Source organism: Ptychodera flava, chromosome 17 (assembly GCF_041260155.1).
Source record: "Ptychodera flava strain L36383 chromosome 17, AS_Pfla_20210202, whole genome shotgun sequence".
Lineage (NCBI taxonomy): Eukaryota > Metazoa > Hemichordata > Enteropneusta > Ptychoderidae > Ptychodera > Ptychodera flava.
The window spans coordinates 34142273-34166137 of record NC_091944.1 but is presented as its reverse complement, the minus strand read 5'-3'; the positions used below and the strand labels follow the sequence as shown (position 1 = coordinate 34166137).

Below are 23865 nucleotides of genomic sequence, written 5' to 3'. Positions count from 1 at the left end.
AGAAGAGTATTCTAGTAGTTCTGTTCTTAAGGATGGGAATGAGAAATATGTGAGTATGTATAAAACTTTACTGAAACACAAGGAACAATTAATTATCAACTTTTGATGAACAGAGCTGAGCTCAATGATTGCTGGTAGTGTGACAGCTCTGTCATAAAAGGGATGTGACTCATAATGCATGCGTTTTCCATTTGTGATTGTGTAAGGATTTCATCCTACGCAAGTCAATCAAAGGAGGGTGTGGAATTGGTGGAAGGTTGGTATGCACAGTCCTTTAGGTAACCTAAATCAAATGTCTTTCTATGGGGTGAAATTCTCATGTTTGTATTTTTGGTGCATTTGTTTAGCTCCCATATGGCCATATATGTTCCCTTGAAAGATATTCTTATATCCCGTCTGATTGACATCTTTCTGAAAGCCTATGTGACAGCACATCCTTCTCCCATACTTGTACCATCCTCTGTGCTTACAGTGACATTCCCTGTTCAACTCAACTATACTCATCAATGCATTATGAGCCACCCAGCCCCACTTGCAATTCTGATGTAAAGAGGGTTCCAGAGCAAAAATGAACACTTTATACCATTGTGCAATGATGGAGTCAAAAATCTCCATGGTGTAATTCACATGTTGGGCACTTTTGTTACTTCCCCTTTTGCACATCCATACATTAAATATTTACTTACGAGATACATCAAATTGGAGTACAGTGTTATTGACAATTTTGTTTTATTCATTTCTTTCAGTATCTCTGGTTTCGTAGAATTGTTGGATTGAGGACGAGAGAAACTGGTGTTATTCAAAGATTCATCACACAACTTTGGCTTGTCAACAACTGGGTATAATGGTCAAAATTTCATGATACGTTTGTGGTTGTGTTTATTGGCCTTTTGAATGTTCGCGTGAGTCACTTGTTGCACTGGAGAAATGAAGGGTAATAAAATGTTAATTGCCAAAAAGGGGGGGTGTGTTGTCTCTGATATGTTTCCCTGTAAAGACATTTCCCATCATAATTGTCCATTGACCTCACATTTTGGAAAATCATATACATTTGCTGATCCAAAAGGTAAGTCTGTGTTCACAAACATTTCTGGACTGGGGAGGGACTTGAAAAAATTTACAAAATGCCAGGGGGGATCTGAAAAGAATTGACATCGCAAAGAGGGGTCATGAAAATTTATTGAATATCAATATTCAAAATGCCTTCTGCCACTTTCATTTCCTGCCATTTCCATTTTCGGGCACGTCTTTCGGTGCAAGTTTTAGGGTATATTAAACAATTTATTGACGTCTAAGCAACCAACTTGAGGCAAAGATTTAGGTTGTCATGATTTCCTGGTACCCAACCCCTCTTTTGTGCACTGTTATTGTTCAAAACTGTTCTCTATAATGACGTAAAGTTTGAACTTAACCTTTCCATAACAATTACGGAGATGATAACTTATTGTAACATCCTCCCATTGACAATACATTAGGTCTAGGTCAGTGTCAAATGTTCATGTGGCTGTATACACATTTGTATTTTTGGGGGACTTTGACAGAACACATACAAACTATTTAGACCAGTGCATAGTGTCATTAATAACAACTGAAAGCTTCAGGTCAAACAGCCTTTGAATAACAATTTTGGAAATGATAACCTTCGAGTCCAAATTGTCTCATAGACAATACCGTACTCTACCGAGAGTTCATTTCATTCTGCATGTCATATTGTCATTCACTCCTGTGAAATGAGATCTATACTAGGTAGGGATATGGCAAAATAGCCACCGTTCCCCGTGTCTTTGCCAAAATAAGGGGATGGGTACTCTGGTCATGCAATCATTAATTTTAAATCTGAAGTCCTTGCTCTACAGCACTAGGGTAAATGAAATGTAAATTATTTTCAAAAACTTGTGGTAGGGGCTGAGGGAGCTGTCATTATTTATGGACTGGGAGGTTCACTCAAAAATTTGAAAGTTACAGGGGGATTGTCAAAATATGGAGAGAAAGAAAGTGGCGTTACTCAATTTTGGCGGAAAAATGACTTTTAACACCTTTCAGATTGCACAATCTCATACATAACTTCTCAAAATGTTCAATGCGAGAGGGGGCCACCCCCTCTTGCACTCTCCCCTTTGGGTATTCTAACAGTTTTACTTGAAAAAACCTCATATTGCACCAGAGTGCACCATCGCACACATTTGTTTCTCAAATTTTTCCACATGAGAGGGGGTTACAACATCCTCTGACACTCCCCCTCGGCCTCCTGCACATTCTCCCTGTGTACTTTCAAACTAGCATGGTACACCAGGATATGACAGGTCTTTATACTGTTGCTATATTTTTGTAAATTTTACAAATCCCATTTAACTTCTCTATTGGGGGTGTCAGTCAAAATTTCTGTGTTAGAGAGGAGGGGTTACTCAACTTCATCAGAGTTGGGGGGGGGGCTCGAAATTTCAGTTTCCGATGAATTCCCTCCCTGCCCTAAATAATGACGGCTCCCTATACATCGACAGGAGTAACTCAGTTAAAGCCCCCACTCAATTATCAGATTTATGTAATATAAATATTATTTACTTGATAAAATATTCAATGGAAAACAAAGAATGACAAACTGTCAATGGGCTGTTGACACATTCGCTAATGCGAGAACCTGGGATTGAGAAGGAAGGCACCTTTAAGTACGATACATGCATGGGTCTGGTTTATGTCAAATGTTCTTCTTAACCAATGAATATTTCCATTTCTAGAGGACTCTACTCAGAAGACATGCTATTTTAATACTACATAGTGTTTTAAATAACTGAAAGTTTCAACGCAAATAACTAAATAACCTAGGGGATAATAATTCATGTGTCCAAATCCTTCCGAAATTGACTTCTGCTGGAAAAATGTATGACCACTGTCCCTCCACACAGGACTGACATTTCATATCAATATAGGGACTAGACGGAAATTACGATGTTTTTCAAAATGATGCTTTGCGAAAAATAGTAACTGCTTAGAAGTGTTTGCAATAAAAAGAGTGACCCTCCCTAATTTTCCTGCCCAAAAGACTGACCCCACCCCTGTATATCACAGTCCGTATCAAGTATATCTTAATTGACATATTATTTCTCATTTGACCTTTGAACTCAAAGTTTCATAGAACACTTTTTAACCTCTACAGATACTCACTTTGGTGAAATTCCAATATCATATTTGTTTTTCATACCGGCTCTTTCAAACATCCTATTCTCATCACGTACATTCATATCAATTGTCACGCATTTATAAAAGCACAGATTTAGCTTGTTTTCTATTGTAAAAAAGTACAGAAATAGCTGGTTTTGTGGGGGAAAGTTATTAATAGTTTGCCCAATGGATTCCAAAGTATTATGATTTTGTATTTTTCTGTGAAGCACTGTGTTAATTACATGTTGCCTGAACTTATAGTTGTGCAAAAGAGATGATCCTACCCCAGAGGCATGCATGAATTTGAATTTCATGACCTTTGAAAAATCTCACACAAAAAATAGCGACCCAACCAAAAATAACCTGGCCCTACCCCTCTGTAATTTCTGTCCCGTCCCTTTACTCAACAGAGTAGCTGTATCACAGTAATAATGCTCACTCAATATACTGTTATTGCACCACATTTAGTGTGAACAGGCTTCTAGCAAAACTTTGCAGTGTCAACCTATGAGATACCCTGGAATTTGAACAATTTTCATATCTGTTGGGAATACAATGTCGGTAGGTTTGGTGGGGACTTCAAAATTTTAGGGGGGAGAAAGAAGTTTGAAAGCTTTTGGGGTGTGGTAGGGACACTCAAAATTTTTCACATTTTTTAAGATCCCCCCCCCCTCAAGAAGTTTTTGTGAATGCAGCCTGAGTGACATTCATGCTGAGCAAGAAGGAGAAAGTCAACATGAAAATGATCAAGTTGCCCACTTTGACTTATTAAAATAAAGGCATTTCTCTTTGTCCAAAACTATATAATCTTGTGAAAGGTTGGAAGTTAGAAAGGTTGTAGGTAAGCAAGTTCACAAGCTTGTATGCTCCCATATACACAACTATCCATGAAATCAGACCACTAGCTCTATTGCTAGCCTAGAATTAGGTATGAATTAGAGGATGTGCCGCTATTAGGGACTGGTCGGTTTCTTCGGCCTTGGGGGCACCCTGTTTTTTTACTTTGGTGATAGAGGTCACCATGTTTTTGAAATGCCCAATTTGGGGGGGGGGGGGTTTCAGTGTGTTTTTTAATTTCGGCATGGCTCATACTTGCAAAAAATGCATTGTGCCAGCCACAAATTTCATCATGTGAAATACTTCAATCTATTCGTCTCTATTTCATGAAATGCAGTAGTCCGTTTCGCTTGTCTTGTCTTCCTTGTTTCACTGACGGTTGATTTCGAGAATGCCATGAATTTGGTCACACTGCAAGTTCTCTTTATCTACACACGACCTCTTAGATCGACTCTTGATTTTTAACCAACTCTTTTGTTTAGTGGAGTATCACAGTTCCGCTGGCCGGATGAAGGTTGATGCGGTGAGGTCCTTTTCTAAGACAATTTTCGATTCATAATATCTCACCAACTTGACTTAAACATTCTGGTTAACTGGCCTGTGTGCAAAATTTTGCACACATCAAAACAGAATAAATTGAAAGAGATAAACTTCAGCAAACTGTTGCGTTGATGGTGACGCGATCGCAAACTTGAGAGCAAAAACAAAAAGGAATTGAAAGAATGAAATTTTGTATGGATGGCGAATACAGTGAAGACCCTACTTTAACAAATCAAATATAATAAAGAGAATTCCCCGATATGTCAGTGTATATGTATGACTCTACTCAAAGTAATAGACTTTATGCATATAGCTATAAGAATGCCTTTCATACACTGATGTGCAATGTCCTGTGTACGATCTGATTCACTGATAATAATTTCACCATGTTCTTGGTGGACTTGGAACTTCTCTTATGAAGTAACATTTACCCAATATTACTCTTATAAAATTCACTTTTGTGTAAGTCATGGTTTCCCAGGAAATAGTACAGTTCAGTGTTGTATGATGCTGATAGCATTGTTTGGAAGTCACTGAGTTGGGGATAGGTCTCATACTTTGCATTAGCTTTCCTGACAGTTTCATTTCTATGGCAACTGGGAAGTGAAATTACCGAAAAACAAACAAAATCCCTGTTATGAAACAGATGATGTTTGCAATGTACAGAAAGGTGATACATTGTTGGTCCCATAAATCTGTCATTTCACAGTGTATTTTCATTTTTCCAATGGTGAATGGTTCTGGATAAATCCATGGTGATATACTCCAGAAAAGTTATTTTGGATTTGCAATTAGTAGAGTGACTGATGTATTGTAATTTGTAATTGAAAAATAGCTCTATCGGAGGAAGATGTGAATACAGACATTGACAGTGGGAATGGAACCGGAGACTAATGATGTCATGAATGCATAATGAGGTGTAAGTAGACATTGACAGTGGGAATGGAATCAGAGACTAATGATGTCATGAATGCATAATAAGGTGTAAGTAGACATTGAGAGTGGGAATGGATTCAGAGACTAATGATGTCATGAATGCATAATGAGGTGTAAGTAGATATTGACAGTGGGAATGGAATCAGAGACTAATGATGTAATGAATGCATAATGAGGTGTAGTAGATGTTGACAGTGGGAATGGAATCAGAGACTAATGATGTCATGAATGCATAATGAGGTGTAAGTAGACATTGACAGTGGGAATGGAATCAGAGACTAATGATGTCATGAATGCATAATAAGGTGTAAGTAGACGTTGACAGTGGAATGGGAATCAGAGACTAATGATGTAATGAATGCATAATGATGTGTAAGTAGATATTGACAGTGGGAATGGAATCCGAGACTAATGATGTAATGAATGCATAATGATGTGTAAGGGAGCGTTCAGTTAACATGGCCGGGGGTGGGCCGGCAAAATCCAGGGGGTCACCTCAAATTTGAAAACTGCAAAGGCGAGGGGGCATGTATTTTTCAAAGAGCTCAGAGGGGGGGGGGGGGCACTTAATTTTCATAAGTATCCGTCCATCAAAAAGCAGTTTCATTGTTCAGAAGTATTCTTGGAGATAAAATGATTGGTTGCATGATTTCATTCTCTGAAGTTATTCAACTGTAAATCAGAACAAAAGTATAATTATCTGTCACATGAACATCTTGACTGGACAACTCTGAGGCTTGTCTTATTGTAAATCAAGCTCACTACACTGAGGGCAATGAACAATTCCTATCAATTACATATTAGAGATATAGCAAGTTTGTCAGGGAAATTATATAACAGTTGCCTGTACTGAGACTACTAGTACCATGAAAAGTTAAATAATACTTTTAGGTGAAATTCAATATCATAATTGCTGTCCACATCTGAACTTTTAATATCCTATTTGAATCAAGTACATTTGTATCAATTATCAAACCCTATAAAAGCGCAAATTAATTAGTTTAGCATAGCAAAATATTATTCTTAGTTTCTCATAGACTCCAATGTATAGTGAATCAACATTTCGCGGCTGACTTGCAGCGTGTTTGCAAGGTTATATCTGATTGGTCGATTGTCATTATTCACAGCAACTTAGGGAGTTTTATTTTCATTATTCCAATTATAATGGTGAGATTCTGCCAACCAATGGATTAAAGCTTTCAAATCGCTGCAAGTCGCACACATATCAACCTTTAACCATCCTAGACTAAGTATTTTAAATGAATTACTCAAATGTCTATAAATACACAGATTTGATAGTTTTGTTTTGGAAAAATTATTCATATTTTCCTCATAGACTCCCATGTACAGTGAATCTACATTTTGGTATAATTCCAAAATCCAATTTCTGGCGAAACACATCCATTTGTTACCACCCTAATCTAATCAAGTACATTGATATCAATAATCGAGAGTACATAAATACACGGGTGTACCTACTTTTGTATTGGAAAAAAATTATTCATAGTTTCCTCATAGACTCCCATGTATAGTGGATGAACATTTTCAGTGAAATTCCAAAATCAGATTTCTTGTACACATAATATGCACCTTTAACCATCATATTCTAATTAAGTACAATTATGTTAATTATTGAACGTCTGTATATGCACAAGTATACCAAGTTTTCATTGGAAAAAAAATTATTCACAATTTTATCATTGACTCCCATGTATAGTGGATGAACATTTTTGGTGAAATTCTGAGGTCAAACTTTTGTCCACATGCCAGTTGTAACAGCCCCATTTCATTTATGTAAATTATCATATATCTATAAATGCATAGATATAGTTTTGCATTGAAAAAGTATTACATTTTTTCATCACACATTACCTGTATATAGTGAATCAACATTATCAACAGCTGATTTTAATTAAATCAAATATCAAAATTTGTACACACACGCTTGCGCAAAATATTGCGATCCACCTGTAATTTCTGTCCAACCCCTTTGAGGGGTAATTTCAAAATTATAGCAAGTCAGAAGGCGAAATCTGAGCATTTACACCTTGTGAGTTTGTAAGGAAGGTCATTTGAAAAAATCTAAGCTCTTTCTTTTGGATTCTATCGCTCCATACCCCCGAGGTGTTTGTGTGTTCAGCTTTACTCAAGCAATGTGGGGGGGGGGGGGGGGGTCATGAAATTTTTGTCATCTTGAAAGGGGGGTCCATCAATTTTTTGGTACAATGGGTAGGGGGGTTCACTTATTTTGACTGATGCGCAGGAAGAATTTGCCGGCCCACCCCTGGCCATAATAACTGAACGCTCCCTAAGTAGACATTGACAGTGGGAATGGAATCAGAGACTAATGATGTCATGAATGCATAATGATGTGTAAGTAGTGTAAATTTGACAGTCTGTCTGATAATTAGAAAGATAAAGGAGTTTGCTGTCTGTCAGTCTGCAGGGGTTGTGTGTGTGTGTGTGTGTGTGTGTGTACATAAACCAGGTATGAACGTACATATCTCAAGCATACATATTGCTGTTCTTTACTATATTGTTGTATTAATTCATAACTTCACTAAATGCTTCAGTACATATCAACAAAATTGAGTAGCCCGCCCATCTTGTTCTCCACTTTTGAGCAACCCCCCTTGTAGCTTTCGATTTTTTGAGTGACCCCCCGCAGATTCCTCCGACCCCCAGGCCATAAATAATGACGGCTCCCTTAGAGGCATGGGTGTAAGGGTCAATTAGAGTCAAAGAAAACTGGAAGTGTCATAATCCCCTTCTATGTTTTATATTTGAAACAGCATGTTTCCTTTCAGTTTTCCAATCTCAGATAATCCCTAACCCTCCCCACCCCGCATTGTGCTGGTCCAACCTCGGCCATAACAAATGGACGACCCAATATGCCGGTCAGCGTGATCGATTCTTGCACAAAAGAAACATCACGTGCAGATACACGGTAACATTTCTCAAGGAAATTACAGCTTTTTTGGAGCGGTCATGATGTTTTCGCATTGGAAATGGGCTCTTGTTATTGATTAAGTCAGTGTTATTTGATGTTATAGACAGCGGTGTCTCTAAATTTCCGAGATTGCCTTTGTACAATATATAAAAAATAAGGTTACCCATTCCGATAATGGAATGGTCCTACAGTTAACTCCTTTCGTCACCTACCTGAAAGACACAAAACCTTTAATCGATCGCATTATTAGGTAACCGTTCACTCACACAGTCAGTGAATCTCAGTCGCAGTATCCGGACGCCAGGCATTTTTCCTGCTTTAGTGTTGGTCTTTGTTTGTCATCGATTTGGAACACAGTACAAAACGAAATGACTATTAAGAACATTAAGGCTGCTCTAACCACCGTAGCAGTGATAGTGCTACTTGGCCGTTTTGTTGAGGCACAAAACGTCATGGACGCTACGTTCGCAGTGCTGTCTCGAACACTACAGAATAACACTAACACGACCAATCCGCTACAAGCGGTCACCATGCCCTGTTACTGGGACACAGTAAAGTATATGCGCGACCTTAATACATCGAAGACATACGCCAGGAGTAGTAAGTATGGGGTGTTTCAATCCGGGGTTTCAATTCACTGTTGGTAGCATGGCTGTTCATCGATAGCATTTAGTAGTAGCATAGAGGCTCCTACTACCTCCATGGTAGTAGCACGATATTAGACCGTTTTCGATTCGCGATAATTTGTGTGGCAACTGTTGTAGGCCTACAGGTTATAAATTACGCTCCGTCCCATCATGTTTCACGGCTATACTTGTACCCTGTACGCAATGTGAGAATTGGTGAGAGTGTGTGGTGACTTACAACATAGAATGACTGAATAAATAAATATAGACACTATATAGACACTAGAGCGGGTCCATCATGAAGCGTTACGTTATCAAACGAAAACAGCTAGGCATAGAGCGGAATTGGAGCAAACGAGCGACAATTTTGATATTTATATGCCCACAAACTAGGAGCAAGTCTACCCCTGTTGCAATACAACTAAAAGTCCACTGTGTTCCGGAAAGTATTACGATATAAACAGTTTATGGGCGTTCCTGCAGGCTGCATTACATTTCTGGGATTCCTATTAAAATCATTATCATACCGCACTTACGTAACGCTATGTTTACACTACACGCTGACCGACATCGAGTGTAGTGTGTAACTCAACACAGCTGACAGTGTGTCAGTGTATCAGAAATTCTATGATTGTGTGACTTTATATCGACAGCGCCCATTGAAATGGAAACTGTCGTCAACCTTGTTAGATTCGCCCACTAATTTTTGGAAATCCTTTCGTTAGGAGCGAAACTGAATTATGATGAAAAGGGTGTCAAATGACTTTCTAATCCAGCTAAGTAGTGTCTTTAGGTGTCAGACTGATTTAGTATTTAAATAATTACTGATAGACTTACGCAATGACATTGTAACCCATCGTCTTACATTTTCTAACCATATTAAAGTTCTGTATTAACCCATTTCGGCAGAAAATACTCCGCAACCAATCTCAAATCACGCCAAGGAAATCACATTCAACCAGGAAAATTAAGTATTCACCCCATTTCACTGTAAACAGGTCCAAAATCACCATTGATAACAATGGGATTGGGTTAGTCTATGATAGTGAAAGGGTTAAACAAAAAAGCCGCGCAAGTAATCAATAACACATTCTGTGACATTGATCATGAGGGTGTGTAGGAACAATCTACGAAAGCCCTAATCTCGCACAACTGTATTAAAATTACAATCCGTGATGACTCCGGGTCATCGCTATCTTTAGAAACTAATTATCATGATTTCCTTTGATTAACATGCTTAATTATAATAACAGGCCCGTTAGGTGGGTTCGTAAATGATCATTTAATCAGCTTAGGCGAACATATTGGGAGAAATTTATACCATAATTAGCTTCCAAACTATCTCGTTACCCATTTTAATCGCTTATACAAGTGGAATTACGACAAAAGTCAGAGAAAGGGACGGTCGCACTATTTAGTTTTATAATGTAATTCTGTTTGTTCAGGAAAACAAGCGTATATTCTTTTAATAATATCGTTGTGATGAGGAAACGCACATATTCGTATTTTGCCAGCCATCAAAATGCATACGTTGAAATTCTTCTCGTTTTCAATAAGTGTAAACAAACAACCGTAATATATTCATCTTACTACCCTTTTTGAAGCCGCCATGACGGTCCAGTCAACACCTGCTGCAGTTGTTGAGGACTGTTCCAACTTTTCATGCTGTTTTATGCTCGACATTTTTGATAAACCTCTCTTACGATATATCGCTGACTGTATAATTTCCAAAACGACGACTGACGAGTTTGTTGGGAGAGATGCTGTGTTTACCAAATTAGGATGATAGACTTAGACTTCAATTGTCCGCGGAGCTGCCGTTTTGATATCTTTACACTTCCAAAATATCTAGATTTCAGTTAATTATTCATAATTTAACTTTTAAAACATAAACCTGTTCCTTTTATCAGCATATACTAGAGCACGCAAATAATGTTGTCCGCAGGGAACCTATAGAAACAAATAAATCAGGCGACAATGCTCCAAAAACAGTGTGGATGACTGATTACTAAAGCACAGCGTAAGCGTAGATAGTTCAAAAGGGTACAACATTCCGAGAGTTCTGTTTGCGTTCAGGTCTTTTTTTAAAGTTTTTGCTAATTAATTAGGCAGTTCGCGCCTCGAAAATGAAAGAATTAAACTTTTGCCAGTGCTCAAACTTTCCTCGAGCAAACTTTGAATTATTCTCTTACGAAATCAAGAAAATTATTGGTGGTCAGGGCGGAAATTTTGGAGAAACAAATTATCCAATATTGACTGATTTTTGACATTCAAAGTGGTCGCCATCCCTGTGTTAACTCTAGGGGGAAAATACTCTCGATTTTCACAAAAGTAAACCAGCGAAAACTTTATGTATTCCATAAGCGTCAAAATAAGCCCACACGTGGTAGACTAAAAGAATATTGTGCATTCTCGCTCCTTAAAGTCAAACTGAACTAGTCAATGCCACTTCTCTACAAATTAGAATGTCACAATGTAACGCATAGTGTTCCCAAACCGACCGAATTATAGAAAACGAATAAAAAATCACCGAGAGTCAATATTCATAGGTACAAACAAAGTATCAAAACAATCCCACGGGCATTAGTAGACAACTTGAAGATTCATTATCAAATTTAAGAAATCGCCTTAAGATTGCTATATTATGGCGAAGTACAAACACCAGGCATTGTAAGGAAGAGTTTTCACGTCGATAGACGACGCGAACGTCGACAGAAAAGGCTGGCAATCATTTTCAGCTCCATTTTCACGGTAGAGTCAAATGATGCTTATCTCCATAAATGATAAATGAAATAAAATTGCTAGTAGCTGTAGCGCGTCCAATCTCTTCAACACTACGTCCCTTTTACGATGCCAAGTCAAGTTCAACACTACGTATGATAATACTTCCTAGCTCCACTGGGAACTTTGGTTCAGGAGACTATCATCATGACATTCGATGCCGTACAGCCCTGAATATCGATACTTGCTCTTTTTTCTCTCCTTGAATGTTTCTTCTCGGTTGTTTGAATATAATAAAATAAAACAAAAGCTGTGAAATAATCGCATACGTAACAGCAGACGTGACAAACTTTTATTTCATCCTTTCTGTTATGTTTCTCCGGACTCCCTTTGCGACTTTTTAGTCAGAAAAACTCTCTTTAGAACATATAAACTTAAGGTAGAATTCACCTCGGGGACAGATACTCCCACTCGTCAAACTTTTAGAATACAGTTTTGGCCAGCTGTTTGTGGGGACCATTTTGAGGTTCATTTAGTGAATAAACTTTTCACCGTCATATATTAAAAACATCATTTTTCCTTAGAGTGAACACATGGTGGTCATTTTGAATGGGAAAGGTCCTTGTAAGTCGGTATTCATAGTACTACATTTTGCTCGAGGACGCTTGGTATTTATTTTTGATTTTGAAAGGAATGGTTTAAAGCTTCCTTGAGAAAAAATGGTGAAAGTTTAAGTCTTTTTATTTTCGAACCGCGAGTTTTGAATGTTTTTTCGCACCAAGCTCGTTTAAAGCTATTGCTTGTCAATCACTCAGTAGCGCCATCTCACTTTTCTCAAATGCTGATTTTCCCAAAATCACATTGAATGAGTAGGTCCATGCGACTGGAATACACATTCCAGTATGAACGTAAAAGAATGTATGCTATCACATTATTCTAAAACTAAAAATATTTTATTGGCATCGTTTCAGTGTATTATTCGACGGGTAGATTTCAAGAAGATTACGACCTAACATGGAACGTCAAAGATGTTGGTGATTTCACCATGTGCCAGCGATCCGTAGGATCAGAGGAGCATGAGATCTCATTCGTGGCGAAATATTGTCTGACTCACACGAACATTGATCCGGTCAGTGTACAACAATAGTTATCAAAGGAATCCCAGGGGGTGCATATGCGTGTGTGTGTGTATCTATCTGTCTGTCTGTCTGTCTGTCTGTCTGTCTGTCTGTCTGTCTGTCTGTCTGTATGTATGTAATGCTGCATATATGGATGTAAGTATAATATGTATGTATGTATGTATGTATGTATGTATGTATGTATGTATGTATGTATGTATGTATGTATGTATGTATGTATGTACACAGACAATGAATGTTTTTATTTACATCTGTATTTTTTGGCATATATATATATATATATATATATATATATATATATATATATATATATATATATATATATATATATATATATATATATATATATATATATATATATATACATATATACATATATACATATATACATATATACTATATATATATATATATATATATATTATATATATATATATATATATATATATTTATATATATATATTATGTATGTCTATATATCCCTGAACTAACAGATAATGCGTACGACATACGAAATAATACGTAAATAGTTGATACTCACTCCTTTACTTTACTTTACTTAAGACTTACGAGATCACGATGGCTGTGTGCTTGCCGAATTCTTGCTCCGATGAAGATGTTAAAACTCTTGTCAGGGCAGGTATGTTGCTACTATTCAGTGGAATATTTGTGAAAAGTACTTTCAATTTTTAAAAACAATCATCATTATTAATGGTCGTATTGCAAAACGCCATCTCTCTGAAATGATGTGGTCCATTTCCATGACGATGGTAATATCAGAACGCGAGATGGCAGTCGTCTGGTACAGGTTGTACTGTGTCTTAGACAACAGCACCGTCAAGATTATTGAGAAGATTCTTATTGGGAAATAATAAAATATCAACGCGATCGATTTAATTTGACCACCATTGCTCAGGAAGCAGATCCTTATATCGGCGGTGTCATACGTGATTGAAACTTACAAAATTCATACGTAACCTTCTTTAAGGGTATCTTGAGCGGAACCATGAGTTGCCATGGTGGACTTATACCAAAACTTTGTGTTCACCAGTCTATTATCTATGGCGGTGGAGCGACTTCCTTGCCATGTAAGTACCCTTGGTAAGTAATTTTAAAGAAAGAGCAAATCAAATGTTTGAATACAGCACGTTCTCTATATTTCCCTGGTAAATACCTAGCGTATTGGGCGCAGACTTGGACTTTAAAGTTACAATGCCTTTGACATTTGCGTGTTCATTGTAATACAAGAACACACGTGCACGTGAGCAGCGCAGCCAGCGGTTGAAACGGGGCAGGGGACCAGACTACCATTAGCTGTGGACATGAGTTTGTTCCCCTTTCCATGAACGACAGATTTTTGTTCAACTCCAAAATAATATTATGTATCATTTGTATTTTTGGGCGCATGTCCTCATTTTTCGTCAAAAACGTCTCGGAAACCATTCGTCTCATTGCTTAGAAACTTGCTATGCATGTTCCTAGAGGCAACCTTAGTGGAGTGTCTTTAAAGAGCGGTGAAATCTTTATGTTTATTTGTATTTGGGCAATTATTCCCATTTTGGTCAAAAAATCATCTTCTCTTAAATCGCTTGCGGTCGCGTCTAACCTTTCGTTTTCTGTTCCTTTAAGTTTGTGTGCATTTACATATTGTAAAGTTCCCTGACCTCAGTCATAGCAGTGTGAATTCAAATCCAACAATGTATCAACGATGCGGAACTGCTACAAAGAGATCAGAACTCAAATTTATCACTAAACGATGGCAACTAGAATATATCACATTGTGCTTGAAAGGGAAACATTTCGCTTTTGCCGTACTGTCATCAGGCGCACATTATCCATCGCTTGTTTGTTTGTTTCTTTGCTTCGAAGATTTATTTGTACAGTGCTTTCAATATTTATCGTGTGCTGTACAATATACGATATAATGCGAAGAAGGAAAATGAAAAAAAAGAAAAAGGAAGCCTCCAAGATTTCTCCGGAATACCACGGACTTGAAAATCTACAGGATAATGGAGAGGTTCAAGAAACAGTGGAGGAACAAACGCCAGTACAGAGCCATACTAGTTTGACAGCTGAGGTTACAATTGAAGAAACGAGTCAGCCTCCGGCTTCAGCGAAAGATAACAAAAAGAAAGGTAAACAGACGATGCTCAGTTTGCTAGTTTGATCTTATCCTAGTTTCATATATTTGTTGATACCTGCATACTCAAGGTGTAAATTAAGTTGCAAACATCTCTTCAGAATCTGGGCCAACCGTTTACCAGACATACCCGACCCGCCTTCTTTTTCCACGCTTTCTCTCTCCAAGTGTGACCGTTTGTCCCGCCTAGCACCCGTCGCATCACTTTTCTCGCCAGCAGTTACTGGCTGGTCTAGCTGCCATCGCGTTCACGCCATCATCTATGCAACAGCCTACCACTAACTCGAGTCTGCTGAAGTTTATTCCTTCAATTTATTGTGTGCCAAAAACTTGGAACAAGTCTACGTCTACCACTAAAAGTTAAAAGAAGTCTGATTTTGTGAAAGCTAATTTATATATATTGAAAATCTAGACCAAATATTCTCTGTGAAAGAAATGGTTTATAATGATCAAAAGTCAGAGCAACTCATACAATCGATGTCCCTCGCACTCAATTGTAATGTAATTAGTGATAACATGTTGGACCGACTGATATCAAGTGCAGCTATGTTATTACAACCGATGTCTGTCACCAGTATGACGATCATCGTTATGATCATAGTGATTATTGCTTTTGCAGTTGTAGTTCTCTGTGTGGAGACAATTATATCGAACGTCGCACCCCATAGGATTCAATGGGAACCTGTCGATGACATAGTCATTCGACTTTAGAATTTAAAAATGCTAAAATTACATGTTTTACACAAGAAATCCGGTTTTCAGAAAATTATGCATTAAAAAATCGTAGACCGCATATCATTGATTTCAATACATCAGTTTGCCTTTTGATGATGGAAATCGTTTTCTTTTTTCACAAATTTTCGTCTGACATGGCAATAAAGCGTGTGTTTCATTGTCATTTCTAAATAGACCAATTCGGAAAATAAATTAGTGTTACAACTATGTAAGCGAGGCAATAGCCTAAACAAGGGACTAAATACCTTCGAGGCAGGAGACCCTTTGCCCTTCTGACGTCGGACAAATGGTTACCTGGCCATGTTTGAGCTATAGTATACAATGTCGCTTAACTGACACAATAATCTTTTTTGATAAATTATCAAAAGATCAAAAAATATTCCATTCAAAAAGCAAAGACTAAGTGTCCTTTATATTTGTCATACGTCGTTTTATCTTTGGCTTAGTTTGACATGGTAAGTCTGGCTGACCTTATTTTCACTATCGATTGCATTCGAAAATATATTACAAACCTGCTCGTGAGCTAGAATTCAAAATATCTGACTCTTTTAACCGGACAATACATAGCGCTATATGCAACTTTAGAATAGCATTCAATGTGGCATTCTTTTAGAAAGACTCCTGGAAGCCAGTTAACTACAATGATGGACGAAGATATACTTCAGTGAAGTGACCAATTTTCAATTGCTTCTCTTCTTTGTAGGCAAACTTACCGACGTCGCCATTGCGTTCTCTGTACTCGACACTAGCAACAAAATCTTCAATATGAATCCATCCAAGGGAAGTATTGGATGTTTGAACGGTATACGTGTTATCAGCATGTTTTGGATAATAGTATTCCATACCTGGCTATTGCTTGCATCTCCCACTTACATCAGTGAGTATTCCTCAGTATTATTTGTGTCTTCCTCAGCATCTACAGGTAAGCGACGTCTGGAGTTTGTGTCATGTTGTCTGTCACCTGGATGAAAAAAAACCTCTGTCTCCAAAGTCACTTTTCAAGTAGTCACAGCAGATGAATATGTTAACGTTACGTCATTCATGTGTACCTATTATCTTGACTCCATGTTCATTGAGATATTTTACACATCTACACAGGAAATGTACGTTACCTGGAAGAAACTGTTAAGGCCCGGCACGCTGTTCAAGTGTTATTAAATGGTGAACTTGGGGTGGAAGCTTTCTTCGTACTCGGGTAAGTTACTGAGAAGCATAAAAACTTGTCATTTTATAATTTTAATACCTGCGAGTGAATTGACTCCCCCTATAGTCGGACATTGCAACCCCCGTAAATGGGGTCAATTTGAAAAAGATTGTCATCATTAGACAGAGTAACTTGGAAAATTCTTAAAAGATTGGAAAACGTATACTTTAAGAGGGGCCATTAAACGATAAAAAACGTTCGTATGCAATTTTCACAGCTGTACTGCGAGAGATGGCCATTTAAACATACGGTCAGCTTCTCTCTCTCTCGAAGCAGGACAGAGTGTATTCTTGACATTCAAATCTGCAGGGGTTTATGTAGGAATATGACATTAAACTGGTCCAATAATCATTTCCATCCAAGGTAATACATTGCCAGGTCTATGGGACATTTGTGGTTTACAAATTTAAGTAGGACAATCCTGAACCATCCTGAACTGTCGAATATAACACGGTAACGTTAGAACAAAACAAAGGTATATCCCTGTAGGATATTACTGCTCAGGGGTTTAATTTAATAAGTGACCAGCTATATTTATAATTGATCATTTGTTTTCTGTTTACTAGTGGTCTTCTGGTGTCGTATCTTACTCTCAAGAAAATTGATAAGAGTGGCGGACACGAGAAAGTTAGCTGGTTACGTTTTTTCGCCCATCGTTATCTGCGACTCACACCAGCCTACGCATTCATTCTATTGTTGTATTCCACAATAACTATACATATGGGCGAAGGTATCTGGTGGCCATATTGGTATGGAGCTCAGCTTACGTGCCATCATAGCTGGTGGTCAAACCTACTCTACATTCATCATTTGTACCCTTTTCCTGGAAGTACCAGTGAGGTAAGAACTGAAGCCTTTAGATTATCAAAGAAATAATGCTAGCATAAGTGGAGCAATATACCTTGACTCCGTTTTCTCTGCACACATAGGGAGACTGACTGCACGACTGATATCAATTAATTAGTAATAATAACCAGTTACTTCCAGTAACAAGCAGTAATCAGCAATAACACGCTAGAACTAGCTCCATTTTCGCATATTATTTAATAGCTGTTACGTTGTCAAGTGACTTTCGCTATTTTGTATTTTTGTTTCTTTAGTGCATGGGCTGGTCTTGGTATTTATCCGTTGATATGCAGCTGTATTTTATCAGTCCGTTGTTCATCGTCCTTTTGTACAAGTAGGTTTGTCTTCATTGCTTTATAGATGAGTTCGCTTGTAATTTACATCGAGCCCAGCGGAATTAGAAATATTTTCTGTTTGCTACATCATCGTAACATCATAGCTTGAGACTAGGGACTTTACGCTTATACCATCAAACGCTATTTACCATTAACCGTCATTTCGCTTTGGCAATATCTTCATGCTAGAAAAAGTCAGACATACCTGTCGCTGATATTTTTCATAAACCGCGAGTTTATCTGACTTTGAATGTACCGTTGTTCTTTCTGCTTTGCAGTCGATTGGTCATCGGTATCGTTGTTAGTGTCATCACCACACTGTGTTCCTTTGCCATATCCGCTTACTTAAATTACGCCTTGGCCAGATCCATAGGACGCTCACCAAGGTATGTAACTAAGTACGTGTTCTTGTCTGCCAGTTGTTGGATGGGGATATCTTCTCAAAGACAGAATATTATCAGTGCAGTACTTGGCACAGCCGCTTATCTGTGGTATATTTGAAAAACTTGAAAGGGGCAATATACTGCTACTTCCATGGCAGTTTAAAAATAGTACTATTGTAACAATTCAACACAGGTTTGTATATAGAAAGTTTGGTCATTTTATCAGTTCATCACCACAAGTTGCTTTTTCAGCTCGTTGTGTACACAAGACCTGACATATGTCAAGTATAAAATCTCAAACTCTTTTGTTCTGGATACCTGTATTCAATTGAAATATTTGTAAAAGTGAGTATCCCCCCGATTGACTCTCAATGAAACGTTAAATTAAGCTTTCAAGGAAACGGGGATACATTTAATTTCTGTTCAATTCACTCTAGCTATGGAGAACCCGCATTGCCAGAAGGAGCGTGGCTGTACACGAAGCCATACTACAGGATAACTCAATATCTTATCGGTATTATCCTCGGCTACGTCTTGTTCAGGCTGAAAGGAAGGAAGGTCAAAATTCACAAGGTAAAGTTATAGCAGAAGCACTGCTACAGTATGTGATTTTACGAATCCTCCTATGTCTTGTTACACATTTTATGCAGACATTGTGATCAGGGGCACCATCGCTTACAGCTAGACTATGGCAACAGGCTTATAGGTGCGGGTTATTCACCAGTTTTATCTTAAAACAAATTAAGTTGTCAACATTTTTGAATGAAAACATGCCTAACACAATAACGTAGTCTATGTTGACAAGAAATGATGTGAGAACCAGGAATCGAGAACTTCAGCTTAACGTGTTCGTGGGGTAGTAGGGCGGATTTCCAACTATGTTAGATAGAAATGACGTAAATGCGCAGGGTGTTCTTCTCAGTTTTGTTTTCAAACAAGACGCGGAACGTGATGAAACTGTAAAAGGAAAGCAAACGGCGAAGACAATGTAAGTTTCCACAGTGTTTTGCTGCGACGACTTCGCACCTTTCACCGGAGCACATCGCTCATGAATTTTAGTCCGCTTCAACGGGAACCTTTGCTGTAGACACAATCGCATTCCGTCATATGCTTTGCTAGCCTGGGTGGATCCACAAACGGAGTGTAGAATTTTGCAAACATTCGTTCAGCTTGAAAAAGGTTGATTCTATGATCTGCTATTCTTCAGTGAATGAAGTGATTAAATCAACGTTATCTTTCAATATTTGTCACAATATTTGATTTTGACCTAGTGTGCCGGAGGCACTCTAGGGACCAATGTCATGACCCTGTCAGTCTCTGTGTGTGTCGGTTTGTCTGTTCGCCCGTCCGTCCGTCTGTCCTCCCGTCGGTAGACCAATTTTGTGAAGCTCATAAGTCAAAAGTACAATCAGAACAAATATAATAAAATAATCTTATTTGGTCTTGTACTAGTTATGAGCTTCAAAACTTTGGTCAGACGGACGGACAGACAGACAAATAAACCGACACACACGGACGGACAAAGTCATGACATTGGCCCCTAGAGTATCTCTGTTCCACTAAATTCGACATGTAGAAAAGTGTGGCAGGCTTTCTCCTGCGCGTATTATCAACTTGTAAAGTAAAGTGTGCCTTAGAAACACAGATTGGTACCAATCATTTCATCAGGATGAATTTCTTTCTTTACCATGATTTCAGGTTCTCAACGTTTTTCTATGGTGCTGTTCCACAATAGTCGCCTATCTGGTCATTTACGGACCATCCTTCACCAGCGATGACCGCCCTGCTCCACGAGGACCGACAATTTTCTACCTTTCTACTCATCGATTTTTACTCTCTGTCTGCATCGGATGGGTCATATTTGCATGCGCCACCGGAAATGGAGGTATGGAAAGTCTGACAATAATTACCACTTCCGTTAGAATATGCTGTGCTCTTTCCTCTGAGAATAAATTCAAAAATTATCCGCATTCAACTCTATCCCAGCATATTTTCAATGATACTCAGCCAGAGATAATGTCGACGATCATTTTTATCTTCAGAACAGCCTCCACTTCTACCAATTATGACTTTATCGAAGATACTGATAAATCGGCGCATATATTGTTCGTGCGAATCTACGTAGAGCTCAGGCCCTTTCTACAAACTTAACGCACTTCTTTTTTTGATGAGTGGTTTCATGACCAATGGTATCTGAAGTGGGCGTACATTAACGTTGTTTTCGTAATATACTTCAATGGTATAATTACTGGTAAATGCTCATTACTTTCACTTCATTTAATCCAGGACCAGTGGATCAATTTCTCTCCTGGCGTGGATGGTTGCCTCTTGCTCGTGTAAATTACTGCGCATATCTTCTTCATTTAACCGTAATACTGATGTACACTTGGGGGTTGAAATATCTGTGGTTTTATTCGGACTTTAACATGGTGAGTATGCATGGAAATGAATGCAACTTTCAGTGCCAACTTTAGCTCTACTTAATTCAACAGCGCAGCTTAGGTGAACAATTTTCCTATCAAATAGGATATGTGTGTTGACGTCAACGTTACACTACTCTGTCATCATGTATGCAAAATGTTCCAAGTACATAGTAATTGATGAAAGAAGTATATCATAGCATATTATTCCGAATGCTTGATATTCATTTTGCGTTAGCTTGACAATTGGAAATTCTTCCTTCATTTGCTGAGTACAGCCGACCAATTTCCAGAATATAATACTACAAATTCTAGTTTGTATCGTACATTGTGCATCTCCTTGGACGTGATTCTTTTGACCTGATGCCAAACAACCAGCATGACTGATTTCCGGCACCTCAGGCCAACATAATTGACTTAAGTTTGAAGACGTATGTCAACCCTGGTTTCCTTCTCGACTTTCCATCGCGAGAACTGTTGGATATTGCGGTGTCTTTCTGATAATTATGTAAGGTGACCAAAGATTTTTTTTTTCGGTAAAAAGTACTTGATCATCTGATGTGAAGGAAAATGTGATATAGCAAATCTTCATCATCATTACGTGAAAATATCAGATTCGATGGAAGAGTAATGATTTAGTTTTGTCCACCGTTTATCAGCACAAAATCTTATGAAACATTCTGAGTCGAATGCAAAGGACACAAGACCATACAGTTTCTTGTATTCCAATCATTTTAAATTCTGTCGTTTGCGTCTGTACACAGGCCGTGGTATCTATAGCAATGGTCGCCATAACTTACGCTCTCGCAGTGGTCTTCACCATGGTGATAGAGATACCGATAATTGGTCTGGAAAAGATATTTTTCCCTGACAAGAACAAGAAGAACAAGTGATAATGTTAAGATGGGGGTCATCTCTGCAGACATTACACAAGTAAAACTATTTGACGCACACTACATGCAAACACATTGCTCCGGAGTTAGTGTAGAATGCTGTCAATGGATGGTGATGCACGGCACCAGCCCCTGCCCAGTGGCCTCCAACCCTTGCCCAGGGTTTTCCCCAGTGGCCTCGCTTTGACTTCAAATTCACAGTGGCCACAGGAGGGCGCTATAGACATGAAAAGGGTCAATTCTAATTATATGTCTGATAAACAGTATATGTAAGAATTAAGCATTCTGCTATAAAACAATGATACAAATGTCTACTCTATCAGCAGAAAGCGTTTTGTAATATAGAGGAAAGAGAACAGCATATATATATATATTCATTTTAGTGTTCTGATTAAAGACAATCTTCAGAAAGGGGCCACTATATAAGTCGGCCAAGATCCTTGTAAAATTAGTTGCATCGAATAAGAAAAATACTCATTGCATATCGTATTACTTTAGAAGCGCAGTATTTAAGCAGTTGCAAGACATGCGAAGTTTATTGATACGCTTTCGGCACAATATCTAATCGGATATACAGTCATAATAGTTTACTACTAAGTGGCAGCATTTCAAACCGAGCCTTAACTCCATGACGTGGGATGGAGATACAAGACATTGGACCGGCATCGGGTATCTGTATTTACCGCGTCTTTTCAATGAATTCGTTTTTAATTGTGCTGTCTTGCATTTTAATCTCTTGTCAGATTACTGGCAATCTACCACTCCTAAGTGATAGGCTACCTATGCTCTGCACTTTTGAAACAACCGAAAACATTGTTTGGCCTCAGGAATGTACCCATGGTAAGAACGTAAAATTGTATACGCTTATAGAACATATTGTAGACGCAACACAGAATCACATCCCTGTACGCTTCCCACGCCACATCGTGTGACTGTCGTCTGCCATCACGAGTATGCTGCATTCATAGTCATGGGTTCCTATGCAATCACTGATCAAATTGTGGAAGGGCAGAGCGCAGATATGGTCGCCGTCTAAAAATTACAGACTAAAGAAAAATCATTGTTTCGAATTGTGTTACATATAAAAGAAGGCGTATATTGGGATTCAGGTAAAAAGTCTGCCTCAAAATCAGTTCTACACCGCCTAGAATGGGAACAACCTATTGAAACTTTATAACCGACTTAGACGGGTTGCACTGTTCCATTCAGTTATAACATGAATACATGTAATTAAAAAACACACTCACAGTAAAAGCTTTTTTCTTAAATAATAACATTATCTTAACGAAGGTAAGAAAGGATATCGGTGTTCTTCATTGTGTAAATTTATCGGGAAGTTCACAAATGGCTGTAAGTGAAACTGTGATTTTCCACAATTCTTCGAGCCTTTTAATATTAGAAGTATACAGTGCTTCCTACATATGGTGCGATATCACCTAAACCCTCTTATGGGCATGTCATGTCACTTTTACGGACTGTGCAACAATTTCACCTTCTGCAATACGAATATAATTGTTTTAATTATTTATTGAGAAATTGCTTTTCACAAATATGGCACAATTTTGCTGTACGTTCATAACATTCGTCGTCCCGGATCATATGATAGTGCCAAGCTTTGATCTTGTTCAAAATGATGAGCATTATGATGAAGAACATCGCTTTCCCATATTCAAAGAGTCGTCAAAACCATTACTTCTAAAGTTGGTACCATATCACAAAGTCGCCATTATGTTGCTAAATCCATATTGCTACTTTTGTACGACTCTCTCATCCTTCCACATATATCATACTACATTGAGATCTGGGGCAATACTTTTAAGACTTTAATTTAGTCAATACTACTATTAGAGGAGAACCTTACCCGTTTAATTGGTTTTACAGATTTCCGTGTCCATACTGCCAATTTATTCAGAAAACTTGACATACTAGATGTTCACAAGATATGTAAATATAGCACCTGCCTTTTTGTTTTCAATTTGTTGAATAACCAATATGCCCATG

The 23865-nt window shown here is 38.1% G+C and overlaps 1 protein-coding gene across 1 annotated transcript; it reads left to right on the top strand.

The window, feature by feature from the left end:
* The first annotated feature begins 8648 nt into the window (after positions 1-8648).
* On the top strand, positions 8649-23255 carry LOC139116124 (O-acyltransferase like protein-like). The gene is made up of 14 exons (XM_070678667.1): positions 8649-9022; positions 12741-12898; positions 13473-13548; positions 13897-13996; positions 14778-15043; positions 16487-16660; positions 16882-16978; positions 17554-17827; positions 18088-18167; positions 18447-18554; positions 18989-19124; positions 20250-20436; positions 20838-20980; positions 21736-23255. Exons 1-14 carry the CDS (start codon positions 8791-8793, stop codon positions 21862-21864), a joined length of 2160 nt encoding a protein of 719 aa, XP_070534768.1. The 5' UTR covers positions 8649-8790; the 3' UTR covers positions 21865-23255.
* The last annotated feature ends 610 nt before the right edge of the window (positions 23256-23865 follow it).